This window comes from Stegastes partitus, unplaced genomic scaffold (genome assembly GCF_000690725.1).
Source record: "Stegastes partitus isolate 25-593 unplaced genomic scaffold, Stegastes_partitus-1.0.2 Scaffold103, whole genome shotgun sequence".
NCBI classification, from domain to species: Eukaryota; Metazoa; Chordata; class Actinopteri; family Pomacentridae; genus Stegastes; species Stegastes partitus.
Window position 1 is genome coordinate 801557 of NW_007577834.1, and position 23014 is coordinate 824570.

The 23014-nt window shown below is 40.8% G+C and overlaps 2 protein-coding genes across 3 annotated transcripts in view; both read left to right on the forward strand.

Moving 5' to 3' along the window:
• Positions 1 to 498: 498 nt before the first annotated feature.
• Positions 499 to 9157, forward strand: coq3 (coenzyme Q3 methyltransferase). Of its 2 annotated transcripts, none has more exons than XM_008277630.1 (6): positions 499 to 748; positions 2046 to 2183; positions 4436 to 4535; positions 6439 to 6705; positions 7467 to 7626; positions 8607 to 9157. In XM_008277630.1, the coding sequence occupies exons 1-6, from the start codon at positions 552 to 554 to the stop codon at positions 8777 to 8779; spliced, it is 1035 nt and encodes a 344-aa protein (XP_008275852.1). In that variant the 5' UTR covers positions 499 to 551; the 3' UTR covers positions 8780 to 9157. The 2 variants fall into 2 exon arrangements, with proteins under 2 accessions (XP_008275852.1, XP_008275853.1); XM_008277631.1 differs by having other exon boundaries at positions 499 to 730.
• Positions 9158 to 12496: 3339 nt separating this feature from the next.
• The window catches only part of faxcb (failed axon connections homolog, metaxin like GST domain containing b), a 14588-nt gene continuing 4070 nt past the window's right edge, over positions 12497 to 23014 (forward strand). The window contains exons 1-3 of the mRNA XM_008277632.1: positions 12497 to 12756; positions 17436 to 17571; positions 18657 to 18853. Coding sequence (XP_008275854.1) covers positions 12497 to 12756; positions 17436 to 17571; positions 18657 to 18853 — 593 coding nt within the window. The remainder of the gene's footprint in view (positions 12757 to 17435; positions 17572 to 18656; positions 18854 to 23014) is intronic.

A 23014-nucleotide genomic window follows, 5' to 3' on the forward strand; every position in this document is an offset into this window, starting at 1 on the left:
TAGGATGATCATTATGTGTTGCCCCAGTAACATAGAATGAACACAGTTATTCATTTCAGTCAGTGACAGAAAACAAATATGAGAATAATCATAAGTACATCACATAAATTGATTTTTCAGCAGTTCAACTAGTTTCCAGCTATTCGTTTCCCATGGGAACCAGCCATCAGTCCGACCAGGAACAAAACAGTATTGTTTCTGGCCGGACAGAAAAGACAGGAGCACCAAATGTTTTTCAGGTCCCTAAAACAACTAATTTGCCGCACTGAATTGGCGTATATTGTATTGAAAATTACCCATATAATAAATGTATACAGTCACAGGACCAAAAACAATAGGAGCAGAAAATGTGGGCACGTGAAAACTTCGACAAGCTGGACGGAGTTGGTTCAGTCCACAAGATGGCGGCAATGCAACACTTGACGTAACGACTGCTGTGTCATTTCAAAGAAGAAGAAAACCAGAACCACGAAGAAGAAGACAACGACGGACAAACCCACTAATGTGTTGTTGTGAGCAGTATTGCAGTAGCTAGTTGTTAAACAGTGTATATGTACTCCAACAAGTTTAGTCGCCTTATGTTAGGGCTGTGCTGCCGTAAATCGTCCGCTGTCTGCGGTGTGGTCCGGAGCGGCTTTAGCTGGACTACCGTATGTCAACAGCGGACACTGTGGCTGCAGAGGAACGACTTTCTGGAGATGGAGAAACACACCGTGCTCCGTCAGACCGGGTTAGCCAAACCACCTGGGTAGCAGTTTTACCTGAACTTTGCATGAGACACTTCAGCTGAGATAGCTGGGGACGGGAGCTTTAGCATCACTGAGTGTTTATAGGCTGACTTTAAATACTCCACATGGTGTGTGGGTCAGTGGAGACCCGGAGACAACCCTGAAGCCTTTGAAGGAGTCTGGGGTCAACTGATATGTAGTTACTTGAAATATACTGTGGTATACTGACATCTGTTGATCAGCTCCCCCCCCGGTCTTGTTAAATGTGGATAACATCTCTTAAACATAACAGATATCTGATGCTTTGCCACATTTACACATTCTTATTTTTATTACATTTTGTTGCAATCCAGGGCATTGCAACTGCACTCATTACAATAGTTAAATTAATTCTTACAGGCTTACTTAAACTGGACATTATTATATTTGTACACGTATAATTTATGACTAAACAGTGGCATGAAATTGCTTTAGATTTGATAGGTGTAACTAATAAAATAGCCAGAGTATATACATGTGTGTTGACCAATTTTAAACAGTATATTGTGAAAGATGTCATTGATGTTTTTGACAGTGTTTAAAGAAACTCATTGTAGCTTGTCGTGTGACTTAGTTGGTTGAATTGCCATTTTATTTAACTTATGTGGAGTAGTTTAAATGGTGTGCCATATGGATATAATAATAATAATAATAATTATATATATATAAAACAAAAAAAAACACTGCAAACTACATCTTCAAATATGACTGTACAGATTTAGCTATATAACAGTAAAAATTGAGCAACATAATCTTGATTCACTGAGTTTAGGTTGGATAACTACACAAATTCCTTCCAAAAGTACACTTCTAAACTAGTCAGTCATGGACTTAATTTGATGATAACTTTTAAATTAGTCAATTTAATTGGCAAAGTCCCCTCCACAAAGAGCGATACAGTATCAGTCACAGTCTCCAAAGCCAGAGAAACAATCCTGTGCCCCAAATTATTGAATTTATTCAAAAATGAAAGCGGGATAATAACAAAATTGCACCATTGAGAGTCAAGAAACAGCAAATGTTTAGAATTTGTGATTGATAAAAGAGTACTATAATAAACTGATTGTCAAAACTGTTGTAGATGAATGATTTGTTGACTGACTGTGTGGTTCAGTACAAACTTTGTGACATGATGTGTTAGATGAAAAAACTTTGATATGCATGCAGTGATCAAACAAGAGCCAGTTTCATTAATTGTAGTTTATCACCCATGTAAAAAATATGACAATTAATTATGGCAATTATACATTTTTTTTGTGTGTATCTTTCCTTGTGCAGTGCTCGGTCAGTCTCTCAAACTACAGTGGACCCCAGTGAGCTGAGGAGGTTCCAGTCACTGGCCAGCAAGTGGTGGGATGAACAGGGAGAATTTGCAGCTCTTCATGCTATGAATGACCTGAGGGTGCCTTTTATACGGTGTGTGCTTGTCCAAAATATGCAGTTCAGTTGTCGCTATATCTTTGCAAAAAGCCAAAATGTCCCCTCAAAGTAAATGCCAACGAAGGTGATTGATTAGCAACGCTGTCAACAAATGGTGTCAACACATAAGCCGCAGGAATTCCAGCCTCGTGGTGTTGGAGAGCAAAGAACATTCAGAGATGCGCAGAAGTAAAGGGAATTGAAAGTGACAGGGTTTCTTTAAACATCAGCAAATTTTCAACCAATAGTGTCTTGGCTGCCCTGCTGCTACATATGTGCATGTTTTGGGGGCTGGCTGAGGCTGTTTTGATTGATAAGATCTGTTGTTGGGGCCCTCCACTATAATCATGACAGCACCCATCCAGCCAAGGGCCCGTTGCTACACTCCCCCTCCCCCTCTGTGGTGCTGTTGGTGGTGGTGATGTGTGTTTGTGGTGACAGGATGACAGATCTAGTGCCAGTGTATGTCTGAGTGTGGCTGATTTGCCTGATAAGGCTCTGCCCTCAGGGTGTGTCTAAATGAGACGCAGTAGCACCGCTGCCACTGTTGCTGCTGGACCTTCTAGACTCTTATACAGTTAATCCTGCTATGGTACTTTATTCCTTTTTATTGTTTCAGTGGTGTCGTGATGTCTGTTTAAATGTGCACTAGAGTTCCATAGTATTTAAACATGACATATAGACTTCTGATTTGTGTTGATGCCTTACTTTGTAGACACGTACATTGTGTTGTTGAAGCATGCTGCAGTATTTCATGTATGAATTAACTTAATTTTTACTATTTAAATCAGCAAAACTCAGAAAAAATGCTGTTCCCCTATTTTTGCCCCTCAAAAAAAAATACATAATAAAACAACATGAGCACATATCTTTCAAATTTTGTAATATTCATACACTCATTGATAAGAGCACTGTAAAATTATAGCTTCATCATAGAATTTCCATCATTGTTGCATTTTCAAATGCTCAGTATCAATAACTAGTTTTCTTCTAGATATAATATGCGGTGGCCATATCCTAATAACATTCTATAAATGGACATTAGCAAAAATGTGCAGAAGTCGTTATTTAAATTTTGGAAAGCTTTAGTTTTAATCATGGAAAGTGCTGCTTAACAGAGTTTGATTTTGCATTAGTGCAGATCCTACGATCGTTAAAGGCAAAACTACGATGGCCATTCAACTTCACACATTAATTTTACTGGTCTGTAGTGACCGCTAAAGTTTGTGTTTTTATTTAAGACACCAACTTTCAAGTATTTCAGTCATTTGTAAGTTTCATCACCTAAAGTACAGCAGACTACAGGAATGCTGTAGTGCCTAAAGGTACGTTGTGTTCAACAACAATTTATTGTAGTGTAACAGACAAGTCATACAGTGTAACATTTGACAGTAATATAAGGAGACAACATTTATATTGTGTCACATTGGTTGTGAAGAAATCAGCAGTTGTGTTGCTGCTCATCTCAGTAATGCCAAGTTGTGAAGAAATACTTGCAAACATGTGACATTAATTCTGACATCTGTACTCTTAATGTCTTTTTACACCAGGGTGTTTTTGAGTTTTGCACATTTAAACTCTTAAGTTCCTGTAGCATAAACTTAGCTTTCCATCAGAAATTTTAGTTTGGATTTTGCTTAGCCAAACAAAAGCGAGTTTCTGCATTTGTTTTACTTCAGTCATTTATAAAGTTGAAATCAGTTTCATCAGCTGCATCATAGCTCAATCAATGCTAATAATTGCTTATCGTGTGATGATAGCTCGACATTCCCCACAGACAGTGTTTCAGGAGACTTTACTGCTGTGCAGTGGTGTGCTGAGGTGGATGCATGAATGCTCTTGCACCCCGGCAGATCTTAAATGAGGATGATGCATACTCAGATCTTGGCCTGTTCTGCATGTTTCTTGCCTGAAGCACACAGCTGTCAAACACTGTGCGAGGGAAGGATGGAGGTAAGGTAGGGATGATGAAGGAACAGAGCATCATTCATGGTTGTTAGCTGCTGCTGTTGTTGCTCAGGGCGAAATGGGGGACACCAACAGTGGATGGTGTAAGAAAACGTGTCTATGCCCATTCGCCTCTTTATGCTGTGGAGGTTTAGAATCTCATATCTACCCACAGTCCTTTCACTTAAAGTGTTAAGTCTATGCGTGACACAGTATGGGTGTATGTTGGAGACTAAGAGTAATGTGTGGAGGTGGGAGAGACTTCTAAATTTAAAACTGTGACTGCTCATTTACCTTTACAGGGATAACCTGCTGAATGTGCACAGAGCACGTCATCCTGGGAAACCACTGGCAGGACTGAGAATCCTGGATGTGGGCTGTGGAGGAGGCCTGCTTACGGAGGTAAAAATATCTGCATGTGTGGGAGAAAGATACAGACCAAGTGAGGATAAGGAAATGTAAAAAAAATAAAAATCTGTCCCGTCCCAATTGTTTCAATTGCTACCTCTCACGTCACACTGAGCATCTTCTGTCCCGTTGCAGTGTAAATATGTGCCTTCAGTGTGTTCTAGTGCCAATCTTCTCACATGCACACATAGCAGTGCCTAAAAAAAACATTTCAACGTCATCCCAGTTCTTGTTCTCTTTTGATCTGACTGGTCGCAGTGTGGTGGATCGGACAGTCGGTCGTTTACAGTTGTTTATCTGTTTGTTAGTGTTGATAGCTGGGCAGCCAAGACAGGGCTTTCATTTGAACTGAGGACATACCAGTTATGTTGTGTGATCTGGGAAGACAAAATCAGGTCCTGTATTTATATGGCTCTGTCACACAGGCTGTCGTATTCAGACACACACTCACACAATAGGAATGCCAAAAAGTGTCTGTTAAGATTGCGGATGTTATTTTGTGTCTGGGTGTCTTGTCACTACAAGTCCCTCCATCTCAAGGGATTTGCTGTGGGAGGATGGATGTCAGCCCCTGGGCAGGCAAATGGAACTCTCTGTACAGGCTGGTATGTTTAGGTTTTGTCCAGAGGAGGGCGCTGTGGTTCACAACCATCCACTGTTTAGTGCATACTAGCAGGAATGCATTGGTTTTTATCATTTCACCTTTTGTTTAAGCCCTTAACAGATACAGCAACAGACTAAACTGTGAATCCTTTAACTGCTTTGACACATAATTGATTTAGTCTCCACAGCTTTTCAAATGTTTTCTTACTAAACCAACACCAAACCCCCTTTTTAAAAAAAAAAAATCAACTTCTCTTCAGTACTTTGATGTGCTATTTTAAAAGTTTACCTCAACACAAAACAAATGTAATTTGAACTGCAATTTGTTACATTAATCTATATCTTAAAAATGCAGCCCTATATATATGATTGTTTTTCTAATAAAGGGGGAAAGTTTATGAGCAGATGTGTCTCCTGGATCCAGTGGCTGATGGAATTCAGAGCATATTGCAACATTTCTGATACATTTTTAAAAACTTTTCTCTAACAATACAATACAAGGCTTGTGTATGTTTCAGAAAACACGATCTTGTTCCAACACATAAAATCCAAGACTTGAACCTCAAACACAACTGCTCCAAAACGCGTGATATGCTCATAAAAAAAATCTCAGGGTGGATAGCTCATCAGTTGCATTTTAACTCTCAGTGCGTGCATGGATTTATATGTACGAGTCATTTTTTTTTCCAAATGTGGCCTCACTAGTTAATGGGGAAATGGATACAGTTGTAAAGCAAGTTTTATAGATATGGTTCTTTCTTAAATTAATTAAAATACTAAGTTCACGCTGTTATGAGTGGCATTTTTTGAGTGGCATGTTTTAGTTTGAATATGAGACTGTCATTTGGTACAACAATCGATGCTGATGTGTGTTGAGGTCACAGGAATGTGTTTTCAATGTGAGATTGGCTGTAACTGGAGAAGGATTGGTACAGTTTCACTGTAGTTATATTGTATATTGCATTCATCATCCAAAGAGAAAGATGAAAGAATACAGTACAAGTCATAATGTTCTCTTTAACACAGGAACTAAAAGGATTTATGAGAAATGTAGTGTGACAACCAGCAGCACTATCAACGCAATGACTATAGTCTTATTTGTTAAAGGCGATATAACCGATGTATTGTCATGAATTTTATTTTGACATTTTGCATTTTAAATTTCTGCTTGCTCTACTGTTACTGTTTTGTACTACATTTGACTTATTTCTCTCTGTGCTTGTTTAAAGACTTTTACCTGAGTATAGCAGAGTCAGTCATGACTTTCCTCATTCCCCTCCTTGTCCTTCCCCAGCCACTGGGTCGCCTTGGCGCTACAGTGTTGGGTATAGATCCAGTAGAAAACAGCATCGGCACCGCCCAGCTGCACTCCTCCTACGACCCGGACCTCCGTGACCAGGTGTCCTACCAGGCCTGCACCCTGGAGGAGCTGTCAGCAGAAGAGGAGGGAGGAGAGCAAGAGCAGGGAGCGGCCCAGTTCGACGCTGTTGTTGCGTCGGAGGTTGTGGAACATCTGGCCGACCTGGAAACGTTTGCTTTCTGCTGCAGCAATGTGCTGAAGGTCTGTCCCTTTATTAGGTGTGTGTGTTTGTTGTTGTTTTTTCCTCCAGCTGTTTTCTTAGGCCACATGTTTCTGCATCGATACGAGATGTGTGTTTGCGTGTTCATCTGAGCGTCTCTTAACGTACATATGGTGACTTTGTTGTGTTTGCATCTGTTTGGTCACGGGGAATAGGGCAGCATGTGTTTTCATGAGTGTGTTTTGCACTGAACATTGAAAAGCTTCAGTGAAAGCTGTGCATCAATACTGCGGCCAGAGGGTTATAATCTCCTGGGTCAGTGGGCCAAAAGAGGAAAAACAGCCTAATCTTCATGGAGTGCCTCTGCATTCGACCTGGCCAAATGCACGAGCAGACGTCCTCTCTGTCAGTCTCTCTCGTCTGCTCTTTTACTGAAAAAAACATTCAAATGTGTGTGTCTTCAGGGCACGTATTCAGGGAGGTTTTAAATTGAACTTTTGTGTTGTTTGGATTCATTTTGTAGAACTACACTCTTCCACTTTCATTTTCTGTATCTTCCACTCTCCTTCTTCCTCCCCTTCTGCTCAATTTGTTAATCTTGACCGAGTTCAACCTTGAGGTTTGGCACTGTTACCTCCTGGTCTCATGCACTGGATTCAGTCCACTGAAAGCTTTTAAATCCATTCTATAAATACCCTTGTGACCCGGGGATCAGTACACCTCCCTCATGTGCACTGTCATCAAATATGTTTACAGAAGAACAATAATGCACTAAAACCCTTCCCATTTTCTGTGTATGCAGCCAGGCGGCTCACTCTTCATCACAACGATAAATAAAACCAACCTGTCATATGCGCTGGGTATCATCGTAGCCGAGCAGATCCTACGCATCGTTCCCAATGGGACTCACGACTGGGAAAAGTTCATCAGTCCAGAAGAGCTGGAGCGCCTCCTGGAGTCCAGTAAGTTCCTCTGATTTCCACACGAGGAAATGATACAGGGTAAAATGCTGTCGCTTGTAAGTGAGAAACAGAACAAGTGTTTCACAGTGAGGCTGTTACAATGTCCGATTTTTACTACATGAATATTGTGGCTAAAAGAATTTCAGTGGGAATTCTATTAAAAGTCAACTTCATCAAATTGTGTTTTAAATTTGCTCATTTGGTATTTTGTCTCTTTTGTTTTGGTAAATGACTTGCATTCAAAATACAAGTACTCTATGTTCTTATATTGGAGTTTCAGCCAGATAGTTACTTATGTGCAATATTCTCATATATCTATTTACATGCTATCAGTACTTCATTTTATTATGTATGACAGTTATTGTCTGGACCAGGATATCATGACACTGCTGTTTATCACAATTTAAAAAAATACATTATAGCCTTTTTTTAGTTTGCAAAACTTAGTTTTACAAGAAACCTTGACATGTGAAGCAAATAACACCAACACTTGGGACTACCAAGATGTTTTAATCTACTTTGGGCAATTCTATAATACAACAGAAATGTTCAAGAAATAAATGTTAAACTGCTCTTTTTGGATTAATCCCTCCATAGCATGTCTTCTTAGTCTCACATTTTTAAAGGCTAGATTTTCCAATTAAATCAAAAATACATCTATGAGTGCATCATTCTTTATGAGCTCTGTTGCTGGCTCTACATTCGGATTGGATTAACAGTATTGTACATTGAAGCCTGAATGCTTTAGATTATTCAGCTTCAGTAGCTTAACCACATGGAGTGTTTAAAAAAATAAAAAATAAATCTAGGGGCGTCACTATTGCTATTGCCGCAGGTCCTCCCCCGTTCTTCTCCCCTACTTTTCTCTCTCTCTCTCTTTCAATTGCATTCTCAAACAAGTGCAAAAAGGCCAAAAAATAACTTAAAAAAATATCTAAATATATCTGTATATAAATGTTGTACTCTTTCTTCTTTATCAGATGGTTTCTCAGTGCAGTCTGTCCAGGGAATGCTGTACAACCCACTGTCGGGAGCCTGGAGCTGGACTAACAGCACTGCCATCAACTATGCCCTCCACGCAGTCAGACTGAAAGATGCAGCCGAGGACAGCAGCCCCCACCCGGAGGACCACGCTGCAGCCGCACACAGCTGAGCCAGTCCACTGGAGAGCAAGTCAGAAAATGAAAATAATGATTCAGATTCATGGAGCTCTGACGTCCCCTCGGCCAGCAGCTGTGATGCAACACGAGACGGGGTTTATTCGAGGGAAGGGACAAACAACCTCGAGATCGAATTAGAGATGTGCCGTCGTCGCTGAGCCACACTCACAATACGATTGCACTATGATGTTGGAGAGTTTAATAAATGCTTAATGTTTGATAAGCTGTGCAAGGCAACTGTACATCTCTAATTCTGTCTTTCAGCAGCAGAGAATCAAACAGCTGCAGAGATGAGCAAATATTGTTCTGCATCAGCTTGGTATTGTATGCTTTTGCAGGTTGCCATTAAATCTGACCTTTCATCAGTGAAAGTCTCATTTTATTTGGCCCTGGTGGCTAACAAAAGATGTGATTTTCTATTATCCATTTCTAGATGCTAAAGCCTTATAAGTTGTGTCACGAGAGGGAACAGTCACTTCCTCTGGGATTATAATGGGTCTCATGTGGAAGTATTATATAATGCAGATCTCTCCCTGTGGCGGAGAATAAGTCAGGCTTGCATGCTGTTCTTAAAGAGAGGCGGTGAAATGCGTGCACAAATCACATTTTTCCTGTGCTGCAGCAGTTAACTGAACACACTCTGGGGACCAGAAAGCTGCTGCTGCAAGAAATATGACTAATTTCACAGTGTGACATAATCTGCTGATGGTGGTTGTAATCATGCCTGTGCAGAATTTAAGCGACATGTTTAAACTCTGACTCCCCTTCATCTCACATGTGCCCTGCTGTGGACTCTCTCATGCCCACGCTACATCAGCTGTCAACAATAACAAACGCTCCTGCTGTAATGCGCGCTCGCCTAAAGCAGCGGGACCGCGCGCCTAACTTGCGGTCGCCATGGCTGCGGTGCGGACTGTGGTGCACATCGCAGAGAGACATCAGACGTGCAGTCAGTAGTTGGTGTTAAAGGCAGCTTCTCTCAGTGACCTGCACACGGAGTCAGCTGGCAGCTTTCTTGGCACCAGGGTGGTAATGACGGAGATGTAACTAAGCTACAGGATCATCTTCTTTCCTCCAAGTTGTCTTCATCCGGTCCTCGGCATGCTCGACAAACAGATCCCCAACTCACCTGCTGGATCACACCGTCAACATGAACGTCTTCGTACACTTCCGAAGTTGTTCCAGAGTGAGTAGATCCACCTTTACACCACATGAGCTACTTATTCAATAGAAGTGAATGATGAACACATTGAATTTATTAACAAACACAACTTGTCTCCTCTGTGTAGTTGTTAATTGAGCGCACGCTTTAATATCTATACATGGATACATCACCAATTAAGTAATCATGTGTTGAGTAACTAAGCTCATGGAGGTAAACAAGGACTAGAGCAGGACAGCTGACTTGTCTGACTCAGACACTTTAATACCTTGTGTGATTATTAGAGGGATTTGTCGTCATGTGTTGTCGGCCACTGGGCTGTGTGCTCGTCATGGTGAGCTACTGGTTTCACTGGGATGCGGGGGCTCGTCAGGGCGGGGTGACTCCACCACTGGAGAAAGACAAAAGGCCAGCTGCGTCAAGTCACCAGGGTTTCGTACGCCCACACCGGAAGTTACTTATCTTTGTTGTAAAAATAAAAGTACCAAGCTGTTATATGGCATCGGTTTTGTTCTAAAAGCCCTTATTCTCTTATCTTTATTTACTGACTATTGGGTTGTAGGTGTGTTTGTATACACCAACCAGTCACAAAATTACAACCACTGACTAGTAAAGCAAATAACACTGATGACCTCGTGATAAAGCAATGTTCTACTGGGATACTGTGGATCCTGCCATTCAGTATGATGCTACTTTGACGGGTATCCCCCACATAAACACCATAGCAGACCAAGTACACTCCTTTAGCACTGGCTTCCCTCAGCAGGACAATGCACGCCACATTGCAGAAGAACATGATCAAGAACTCAAGGTGTTGACCCGCCAGCAAAAACCCCCAGGTCCCAGTCCAGTTGAGCATCTGTAAGATATGCTGCAACAAGTCGAATCCATTAAGGCCCCAACTAGCAATCTAAAGGATGTGCTGCCAATATCTCAGTACCAGACAACACAAACACCCTGGAGGCCTGGTGTACATGCCCTGATTGGTCAGAGGTGTTTTGGCAGCATGAGGGGAACCAACACAGTAAAAGGAAGGTTGCGTGTGTAATGTTGTGCTGATTGGTGTATGTAATATATATATATGTGTACATAAAAGATTGTAAGATAAAAATCTTACAAGATTTGACAAAATACTGAAAAAAAACAGACTTGACTCCAACAAGATGTTTGTAGAGATCAAGTATATTTGACCAAATCTGTGTAAAAGACCTAAACAACAACAACAAGAAAACAGAACATTGGAACATCTTGGTACACAATGTATAATGTATTTTAGTGTTTGACTGAAATGTTTGTTTCATGGCCGATACAATAGCAGTTAGTAGTTAAGTAGATCGATGTCTGATTTGTCGACTCAGATTCATTTACAGTAAAAATGAAAATCTTGGTGTCATAATGTAAAATTACACTCCAACTCTAGATTTTGTTAACATGCCTTTTATTTATTAATGTTTTGCCTTTGTTTAATAAGAACTGGAGTATGGTTGAGATGCAGCTGCATCACAGCCAAAGTAGTGTGTTTTTAACTTTATTTGAAGCAGAATCAGCAATAGAAACAAAATAACAGGACTGGTAATTGGAAACATGCTGCATATTTGATCCAATATTCAGACAAGCCAATAATTGGTCAACCCCTAATGTATGTGACCAAAACATGAAGACTGTTTTGGAAATGGAAAAAATATCTCTGAACCTGGATATTTTAGTCTGTTAGAAAAAAAAATAAAAGAGCGTCTCTCAGCTATTTGGGCAAAAGGCTTAAGTGAGCTGACACAAGCAACAGTGACTAGTTTGAACAGAAATAACTTTAGAGCTAATCAGTTTATTGACAGTGTAAGACAGTGAGCTAAATACTTGTTTTTCCAAAATCATTTTCCACGCAGAAATACCAGATATTGTCTAACTACAGGTTTTCACATCTAATAATTGTCTGCTTTTTTGTCTAATAAGGTAATAAGTTGAATCTTCATTTGGTGAGACAAAACAAGTAATTTGATGATGTTACTGTCAGTTTTCATTAAGATACATCATGAAATGGAAACAGCTGGAGCTCTTTGTTCAATCGCTGACACAATGTGCTGGAACACTGAGAGTCTCTTGACATTTACAGGGTGGATCCATGCAGCTTGGCCAGTATTAGTTTATATATTAGTTTAGTACCGGAAGGTCTAACAATGTAAGCTTTTTTATGTTCAGAAAGTAATAAATACATCAGCGAAAGACGGTGTCCCAGTCATTAAAATAACACCACAGCGAACACCAACAGTGACATTTTATTTTGAAATCTGCACCAGCAGGACGCGGTGCTGTGTTTGTTCGTAGCTTGACGATGCTCGCTGCGAGAACCTGCAAAGGAAAGCGACCTGAGTGCTGAGCATCGTCCTGGGGAGGGCAGTGGAGATGTTTACTCCTTCTGGTTTCCTGGAGAAGCATTAGCCCCGCCGCCGCCATGCCGTAGACAACCCGCCGGGCGTTTGGATGAAGCCTAACGGGGACTGCAGCAGCAGCAGGGAGGCAGCGGGGCGGCTGTGACCGAGGGAGGGAGAGAATGTACTGGGCTGCTGGCTTCGCCTCTTCCCGGCCGTGTGTGGTTGAACTCGGGCGGAACCACAGCCTGCCTCTCGGGCTGTGCGCCTCGGAGCAGCAGCAGTCTTTGTATGGCTATATCATCGCCTTTCCTTTGCAGGACTACGGGGGCATCATGTCGGTTCTGGGCTCGGACTCTTGGTGGAAGAAGACCCTGTACATAACCGGGGGGGCCCTGCTGGCTGCTGCAGCCTATCTACTGCATGAGCTGCTCGCCATCAGGTAGGAACACACCTCATGTCATGGTGTTTTTAAAATCTGTGATTGTGATTATTTGGCCTGATTGCAGTGTGCTGTGCGTAAAACTATGAATGAACGCAGAGGGTGTCTAAAGGGTGGAATCTCTGTGCAGATCTCGCGGTGGTTTGCTGAGGTTTTCAGTCCCTGTTTTCCTCCTTCCAAGGACACGACCAAGAGGGAGAGAGAGAGAGAGAGAGGGGAGAAATAAATAAATAAAGCAAGTCACGCGTCCGCTCGTGTGCCAGCATCCGTCGGCACCTGAGCGTGAATAAATGGAGCGCTCCTCGGGCGCTGCGGCGTCAGCCCGACCTTTAATGAACTCTGCTGTTTGACAGGCACCGCAGCTGTCTAGAAATACAACAAAAAACAGGTCTTCGTTTGCAGCCGCCCTTTAATTGAAGCGGATGAACGAGACGCGAGCAGGACGCTGCGGTGTGAAAGTGATTAACGCAGGACTATTGTCAGAGCGGAGAATGCGTGTCTGTCAATGGAGAGATTATTTTTGGGCCAGGCCATAGCCGGGGAGTAAGTACATCCTGTTACAGTGGCCTGGTAGCTGGCGCTTTCACTCCCCTCCCTCCTCCCCCTCGATAAGCTGTGTAACCTTACATTTCGTGCAGGATCGCTGCTGCTGAATCACGTGCAGCAGACGGAGGCTGGACCCGCAGCCTGCCGGCATCATCTGTTCAGGCCATGTGATGTGTTGCTGACACTGGCAGCGGCTCTGCCAGTGCAGTCAGCTGTTACTCTCCCCTGCGCCCTGTACGCATCCTGAACGTTAACAGAGGCTCGTTAGAGCGAGATTTCAGCGCAAAGTTCAAATGGAGCGACCTTAGAGACAGAGGGATGGACGCACAGTGCAGATCAGACATGAGGATGTTCGTTTCTCTGCTCAGAGTTTAAGGTTTCAGCACCACTGGAGTGTGGACAGCGACATGTAGGACCTGGACTCATCCAGACAGAGACTCAGTATAGACTGTATCAAGTTCTGCTCAAAAGAGAGTTTATTTATCAGCTCTTACTGTAAGCACAAACAAACAAACAATAACCTCAAACAAAAAAACAAAAAACAATCTACTTTAGCATCTGCTTTGTTAATATTGACTTCGATGTCTTCTAAACCCTGCTGATGTATGTTTACTAGTAATAACAACCACAAAATGAACAATTATTTAAAAATCTGCATTTGTTTCTTCTGACCCATGAAATAATTATTATATAAGCAGCTACCTTTGCCACAGATTGTGCTTACAAGTTTGATGAAGGTAACAAAAATGCTTAAATGACAATAAAGTATCACAATAACACTAAAAGAAACTTGCTTGACAATTTAGAGTGATTACATCATTCCCAGCCAAATAAATGCACTGTTTGTTATCTTACATAGTGAGATTTTTGTTTAGTGCTCCAAAGAAGTCAAACTGTCTGAGAAATCCTTTATTAGTAAACTGTTATAAGAGTAACAAGATTCCAAAGAGAGTTTGAGACAGAACTCAGAATATAAAATCCCTTTTGGAAATTGATATTTAGCCATGTTTTGCTGTTGTTGTTCCAGAGACATCGACGAGTATTAATGTGTCCATTTCCTGCAGCAAACTTCTGAATACACGTCACTTCTTCATCGCAAGCAAATCTAGAAGTATCAAACAATGTTAACTCTTACTTTAAGCTGTTCGAGCCGGGCCCAGCTGTGGTCTACAGCCTCATGAAACAGGAGGTGACAGTGTTTTCTCCTGAATGTCAACTAAAGCCCTCCTGCAAAACCCAGCAGGGTAGAGAACTACCAGGCTCTTCAGTTAGATTTTTACATGATCTTTACACAACATAAAGTTCAAATGAAGAGGTTTTAAAGAGAATTACCAGATCAGAGATTTTCCAAGCATAAAAGAAAATAAATGTTGCAATAATAACTATAAATACGGAATCAGGAACAGTAGACACTGTAATAAAATGACTGTAATTTACAAACTCATAAAGTGGATTTAGTGTCATATTACTCTATAAAGACCCTTTTGGTTAAAATCAGTTTTTACCTTGTTTACATGTTCGTGTGGTGTTTTATGTGCAGTCAAAGCCATTGCTGAACACTTCCGCCTTAAAGCTGCCGTGCACTGATGATAGTCTCATAAAACACGGGCATAAACAAGGATCCTGACCAATCCTGTCAGCCTGCTGGTTGGGTCTTTGTGTGTCAATATTCTCAATTTCCAGCTCAAACATGTCTAGCTGAAGGACTCCAATATCACTAACGTGCAATTATAGCATAGAGTTGATTTACCATGTTGGGCCCCAGTCATGGGTGAGCTGGTGTGCTTGAGTTGCAGCGAGTGGGGAGGGGACTTCATAGATCTACACATTCTGGAGGAAGTAATGGTGCAGTGCTACACCTAAATCAATGTGACGGCAGGGTTAGATTATTTAATGAAAACAAACTTCTAAATATGTGACTTGGATGTGCAGAGATCAGTTTTTAGGGGTTTAATCAACAACAGGAGAGATACTTTAACACTGACACCAGGGTAACCAAGATTGCTTATCCTATATATTATTCATAAAATAATGTTCCATAAAAAGTAGAGCAGCTGTTGCCAGACCGCTGTACACTTCCATTAAGTTATGCAGATCCAAAGAGCATTGGCCAGCGATAAAAGAGATGCTGAGCAGACCTTCCAGGGTCTGTGTGTCTGCCTGGAGGGTGACAAGTTTGACATGATACATCAAAACTGTACTCCTCCTTAATTCTGTTTAGTTGCTTAAGCAGCATTCAGAGTTTAAGCAGGTCCTGCTTATGTTTTGGAGAAATGGAAATACATTCTGAAATGAATGTGATCAGAGAGACAGTGTAGTAAATCAAATTGATGTTTTTTCTTGTTTCAAATGAGGGCTTAATCATAATTGTTATGCTGGATGCCATTTAAACACTCCTATTGTTCAATGTTTGGCTTTGTGACTATAGCACAGTCATACACTGGCAGCTCCTGTCACAAATGAACACTAGTTTGTCATTGAATGTGTGAGACAGCAGGCGTACAGACCAGTAGGATGGGAAATCCCCCTCCTTTGTGTTTCCTCAAAACTGGAGCAGCGTGATGACTCTTTCAGTCAATCATTTCACTTCTAGCAGAGGTGACAGATACAGTGGAGCTTTATCAGCAATATTCTCCACATGTAGAGATTTTAAACTCCTGGATATCTTCATCAATTTCTAATGACAATCTACACTAAAAATAGTTATTAATAGAAAATAGTATTGGGTTTCTGGTAGTAGTAGTCATTTTGAGATAATTAGAATTGGCCAGTATCAAAGAGAAGCTACGTCACGTTGCTTCTGGGATCTGGCTGGCTACATCAGCTAATGAATTGTTTTCTATGTTGCATATGAGCTCAGATAAATCTGTAAGCAGCCTGTGAGCACAGTGAGACATCAGATGTCAATATGTTTACCAGACCAGGAGCAGAAGAGGATCCTATCTGCTGATAAATGTTAATAAATGCACTTAAACTTTAAGATTTTTTTCATGCATGCATTTTTCCCCCCAGAAACTTTAGTTTTTTTTGATTACCTGTCGATATTTATTTAGTTGATACATTTCTTAACAATTAAAAGAAGCACACTGCAGTCAAAGTCCAGATGTACTTTAAGAAAAATGGAGGAAAAACAAAACTGATATTTATTAAAGTTATTAATTATTATGAAACTGCTGTATTTTAGAGGCTCTGAAAAACTAAACAATGACATGATATTGACTATCTGCCACCACTGTTATCGTGATATTTGGAAAACTCACATCAGTCAACCACTAGTTTAATATTTGGTCATGTAAACTTAACTAAAGTTACACATTTTTATTTCCTGCACATCACAGATTGACAGTAGACTTTTTTCCTGCATGGAGTTCAATGAGGACAACAAAACAATAATTCCGTACAATCTAAATCTGAGTGAATAGGTCATGCAAATATAAAAACAGTGCATGTTTGTGGGCTTAGTTGCTTAAAAAAAAATAACTCTAGGGAGCTACTGAGGCGCTGTGCTATAATAAACCACAGGTGCGACCTGTTCCTCCCAGGAAGGTTTGTTAGAGGCTAAAACTGAACAGCAAGCCCTATTTTTTATTCAGCTGCTGAGTTATGTTTGGTATTTATCTTGCAGTACCCACTGACCTAGAAAACCGTTAGTAAGACAGGTTGCTCTCAGCCAGACGGGTTTACAGTTTAACATTTCCAGGAAAGGATAACGCTGCCGTCTTTAAAGTTAGCATCAATGCTTTCCTGCTGGAGTGTACACACAGTTGGCAGGGTTGAAGACACCAAAGTGTAGCTTCTTCCTTGGAAAATCAGCCATTTGCTGCAGATAACGGTGGAAAAACAACATCCTCTAAATGAAAAGTGTACTTTAGCAAATTTAAGCCTGATATGTGACAGGACAGACTTTCTTGTTGCGTTCTTATGTTACAGTGTTGAAACACATATTGCTGTTTTATTAAAGGTGGTTTTGTTTGCTGCAACAGTAGACAGGTGCATTTCACATTTATATATATAGTTGTATGTTTAAAACCATTCAAACAAAACAAAAATGATCTTTAAATATATGCAAACTACAAGGCAACACTGTTTATTTACTAAAGATTCTGTTTTCTCCATCTGTGCTGTCTGTGTAGGAAGGAGCAGGAGTTGGACTCTAAAGACGCCATCATCCTCCATCAGTTCTCCAGGCCAAAGAATGGCGTTCCCAGCCTCTCACCCTTCTGCCTCAAAATAGAGACGTACCTGCGCATGGTGGATCTGCCCTACCAGGTGATCACAACGAGGAGGGCTTAAATGCTCGTCATTGTGTTTGGTAAAGTGTGAGGTTCAGTAGTTTGTCACCCAGTTCGAGCAGTATTCGGTCCAAGAAACACTGACACTCATGCCAGAAATGTAAAATACATTCCTCCCTGAGTCACAGAGGGGTTTTAAAAAACCATGTATCTCTTAAATAAGCTCTGGACTAATGACAAGTTGGCTGAGGCGCAATCTGTCTCATTGCAGTTTATGGCATAGCACGAATGAGCTACATTTTTGGAGAATTACATTTTTGATTTCTATTATAGATACCCAGAAAGATGTTGATTAGAGATGCACAGCATGTTTAACTACTTTTACAGCACTGACTGAACCTGTAGCCTCCAAACATTTTTGCTTGTTGATCCGTTTAAATGATTACATACCTACTTCTGAGTCCTTTCATCACTGGTTATGCTGATTTGCTTTCCAATTAAAGCACTTTTTTCTCCTTTATATTGATTTATTTAAATTCTTTTTTTTAGGGATTATTCAGTATTTCAACAGAGAATGCGAAACTATTAAAAAAAAAAAAAAAAAAAAAAAAAAGTTTATTGCTTTCCCTTTTCGTGTAAAAACGCCTCTCCAGGGATTGTACATTAATCTTCCACTGAGTTTAGTGATTTGCAGGCAACAGTTTACAAAGAAAGGTCACATTTAGAGCTGCAGAGGACCAGATTGTCTTTCTCGGATCTACTATTGCATCCCATAATGCCTATTATGTAACTCAAAAGCATCTTATGTTAAACTCTCCTTACCTGGTATACAGCCACATTTGAATGCTTTCTGTTAGAAATGTGTATGATGATGTTTCTGTCAATAACACTGATGACTTCAGAAATATGTTTCACTGCTGATTCTATCTAAACTGTGCATAATGACCTTTTGCGACCCATTGAATTCCTAAGATTTATCCGATCTTGTGGTTTGGAGAATCTAAATAACAGTAATGGGGGGAAAAAAAACGTTGCATTAATTTGTCATATCTATCTACAATAAGCTGCTCTTTGCATCCAGAAAATGTGCATATTGTCACATGACTCCATTTCCCCCTGCAGAACTACTTTGACGGGAAGCTATCACCGCAGGGTAAGATGCCCTGGATCGAGTACAACCACGAGCAGGCGTCGGGCTCAGAGTTCATTGTGGACTTCCTGGAGGAGAAACTGGGGGTCAACCTCAACAAGAACCTCACCCCCCAGGAGAGGGCCGTGTCCCGAGCTGTCACCAAAATGGTCGAGGAACACCTCTACTGGTAACGACCTCGTACACAAACTCATACGTAGTGTTGCACAAGGTACAACTATGTGATTCAAAGTGTATATTAAAACATTTGAATCCACTTTGTTATATGATTTCAAAAACAGAATGCAGTGTTCTTTGTAGTTTGATTTAGCGGTTGTGCCTGAGGGCTAAAATTATGCATTTGCTAACTCAATTCTATGCACATACTCATATCAAATACATATTTTAATACTTTAGCTCAATGTTAAACCACCTACACTGATCCCACTGAAAAATAATAATGTGCCACTGGTTCAGATGTTTTAAAAGACAAATTAAGTCTTCAGTTGTAATCAATTTTTTTTAATTTACGCATTATACATGCAGTCTTCTAGCTCAGGCTGACTCGATCCTCACCAGCGTTGCTTTGCTGTCATCCTTTGCAGTGGTGAGTCACTCCAGTATTTCAGGGCGAGAAGCACACTGAAGCTGCTGCTGCTGCTAGGAAATCATTTTCACCGCTCCTCCCACACCCACAGAGACCGAGAGTGTTTTCCATTACCTAAAAGCTCCATCCATCTTTCAATATCCATTCCCCCACTCACACACACACACACACACACTAATCTAGCCATGTTTGATCCTGTGTGCTGTAGCCTGTTGTGCTGCATTTAATAATGTCAGGACAACTCCAGTCTCAGGCCTTAGTCCTCATACAACAACCTAAAAGGAGTTTTTTAAGTTAGGGAAGAGAGTAAATGAGGATGTGACAGGTGTAACGCCCCGGTTTCCTGTGTGAGAATGTACTGTTAGTGTGTTGTAAACAGGGAACTTTCCGTAGGGATTTCTCCAAAGCTGCAGAGGTCACTCATGTAACCCACATTCCCCCTCCCTCCCTCTCTCCTTGTGTAACCTCCCTGCTCTTCTTTCCCTGCTCCTCCATCCACCCTGCGCCATCTTTAGACCTACATATAGACCTATTGATTGAATTATTTATGTCAGGGAAGGGCAGCGTGGCTTCTTGTTGCTCTTTATGTGGTGTGATGCAGGCAGACGAGCAGCTCTGACTTACAGTTATATCACATATTCTTGGAGTCGCCCTTCAAATTGATGTGCCTTTAAAAATAACAGCTAGATAACAGGAAACTGAAAAACTGCCAACAGAGACAGCTGTGCTTTATGAGCTATGAGCTTTCTGACCGTTTCTGTGTAAGCAGCTTCTTAAATTTCTTGCTTTCAAAGGAAATCCCAATTCTATTTCTCTTAAAGCTGCACTCATCAATATTTTTATACTAACAATCAATATAATAACTGTGTCATAGATGAGGTGTTGAATTATCTCCTAACTGCAGTTCACACAGCTCCAGAGAACATTTTAGCCTTTTTATAACTCTGTCAGCTAAAAAAGATTATTAAGAAGGGAAGGTTTTGACCACAAACACTGCTCTCGCACAACCAGCTTCCAGCAGCAGTTGTTTTCACTGAAAAATCTGAAGTGTGTGCCGTACAGTCTACAGCAGACAGACAAAGCAACCAGAATTTAGCAGCTAAAGTGCCAGATATTTCCCTCAGGAGAGGGTCAAGGGCAAAACTGAGCTAAAAGAAGGTGAATTGTGGATTTAGATTTAGAAGGTGGACACAAATACAACTTCAAAGGAAAGCTCATCCTGGATGTTTAAGTTTAACGGAAACCATTTGTTAGTCCATTTTATGGTGATAAGAACATTTTGTGTTAAAGCTTGCTGCAGTGATTCCAGGTCAAGATCAGTTCCTTCCCTCTGTATTATAAAAATGCCAACACTAGTTTTGATGATGTCATAATCAACTCTCAAATTGCCTCCTCATCCTTTTTTACCTGAACAGCAGTTCTAATAGCTTTAACTATTCCCCAGGAAACTCCTGTTGCTCGTTAATGATTTTCATAATGTGTGTAAAACGTATTTATTCACTACCTGCATCCAAAGGTGTTGTAACACTGTCCAGAGATAGAAACAGCTGCTTTATGATGACTTATTTAAGTTTTAATTTTGCCTTTCCTTTTGCTGAGTGCCAAAGCGAGCCATACCACATTTTCTACTTTTTGAGAAAAAAACTGATCCAAGGTTTGTCTTGCTGAACAGCATTGAAGAGTTTACATCATAAGGAAGTAGAGATACTTTTGAGGATGATGGGCTAGAAATAGATGCTTGGTGGTGCTTAATTAAGTTTTAGTTTTACCTTACCATACCTACCACCTGAGTTTTCATGGGACTTGAGGTTGCGCTGTCCGCTATCTTGAAACACATGCAACTACCTGCGCCCGTGATGTAACGGTCAGCGACTCCTGTGGCTTGGTCCAGTTTGCCACTAAATTTTCCTGGCAAAACCATCATGGGTCAATCTTTAAAGTCACATTGTGGCATTACTAGTGGGCTGTTGGTTGGACCACCATGTCATGAACTAGTAGACCATAAACACAAAAAAACATAAAACTCACCTTTGGATATGTGTGGTTTGTCCTGCTTTGCCCCTGAACCTCTTAATTTTGGCCTTGATTTATACACAAACATCGCTTGAAGGAAGAATTCACTAAAACCAGTTGTCAACTTGTTCCTTTTGGCCTAAAAGTTCTGTCTCAATCTGTTTTTCTGCTCTCTTCTGAAATTTCTTTCCCATTTACATATCTTTACATAAATGCATTTTAACCCCAAAATATACTCATTTTTAATATATTGATGTTTTGATCTTTGACTAAAAGGCTCCAGAAGTCATTTTAAAGATTCTGTTTTGGTAAAATATTTTTTTTTTAATTATGTAAGTTGAGTCTTATTTATTCTTCTGTAAAGATCAGAGTAAGATTTTATTATCGGTTTATCCTCTTGGGATATCAGATAATGTACCAGGAAGTAGCGTGGGGCCAGTCACCGCTCCCCCATGTAATATAGACCAGATGCTGTAATTCAATTTGTATTGAGTAACCGGTCATGTACAGTTTCAGACACCAGCACACCAGAGACTAAGACTTCTTTACAGTCACTGCCAGCAGTAGTGTGACATCAGGCTTTCGGATATAGAAGCTCAGACTCGGGTGAGGTGGTGTGAGAAAGGGCAAGTGTGGAAGGATGTAGTGGCTTAATCTCGTTAGAGCCTACACGCACAGGGATCCTGGCTGGAAAAACACAGACAGAGCACAGACGACAGTAAATGAAGAAGACTTAATGAGGTGAATCCACGTGAAACAATTTCCCTTTCCTGGTTATTTTGATCAAACTCAAATGGTCACAAAAAGAAGATGCAGATAAGTAAGAGAAGAGTAAATGAGGGATTTTGAGGATTTGAGTTAGGCTTGTTTGCACATAAACACGTAGGATCTGTCTGGCCGCTGCTGTGAGACAAATCTCTGCTTGACGTCAGTGTCTGCCCAGGGTTTCTTCTCCTAACATACTCCGCATGCTGTTCTAACTTTGTTTTCTTGTTACGATTGACTGTAAGGAGACGGTGCATTTCAGGATTAAGTGGATGCTTTTGCTTACCAGTTTAAAATCCAGATCTGCAGTGGAATTTCTGGCATGTTTGCACAGTCACCTTTTCTCTTCTGACCTATTTCTGTGTCAGAGGCAGGGACCTGGGCTTTACTTACGTATGTAACAAGAAGCTGACAGTTTGAGGGGCTGAATATATGATGTTATGTCCAGGCAGAGAGCACAGAGCAGTGCAGCTGATAAATGGGGCAGTGGGACGGATGTGGTGGTGCACTTGTATTGATTAGGGTGAGGTTCATTGTCAATAAACATAAAACTCTGCTGGTAACATGATGCAGGGTCTGCAACTCTGATTAAACTTACTGTTGACGTGACTCTACATCAGTCACTACAGTACAGATTAATGAAGAGCAGAACAGGATGGCTTAAAGGATGTCTGTGAGGATCTCTATATAATATAAGATTAAAACATTCAGTCCTCCTCAGAGTTTGCCGACATTTTCCGTTTGGTGAAGATGCTTTCTTCATTTATTACAGTATGAATCTTTCAGTGTTGTTTGCAGTTTTGCTTAAAGAAATTTAGATTTTGTTATAGCATGCTTTAATTTGAAAAATGCTTGACATTGTCTGTGCAGATATACACCATCTGATGTGATGTATTACTTATGTTTGCCAAAAGGACATAAATGCTGAAAATGTGACAAATGGGAAATTTTAGGATCCAAAACCTT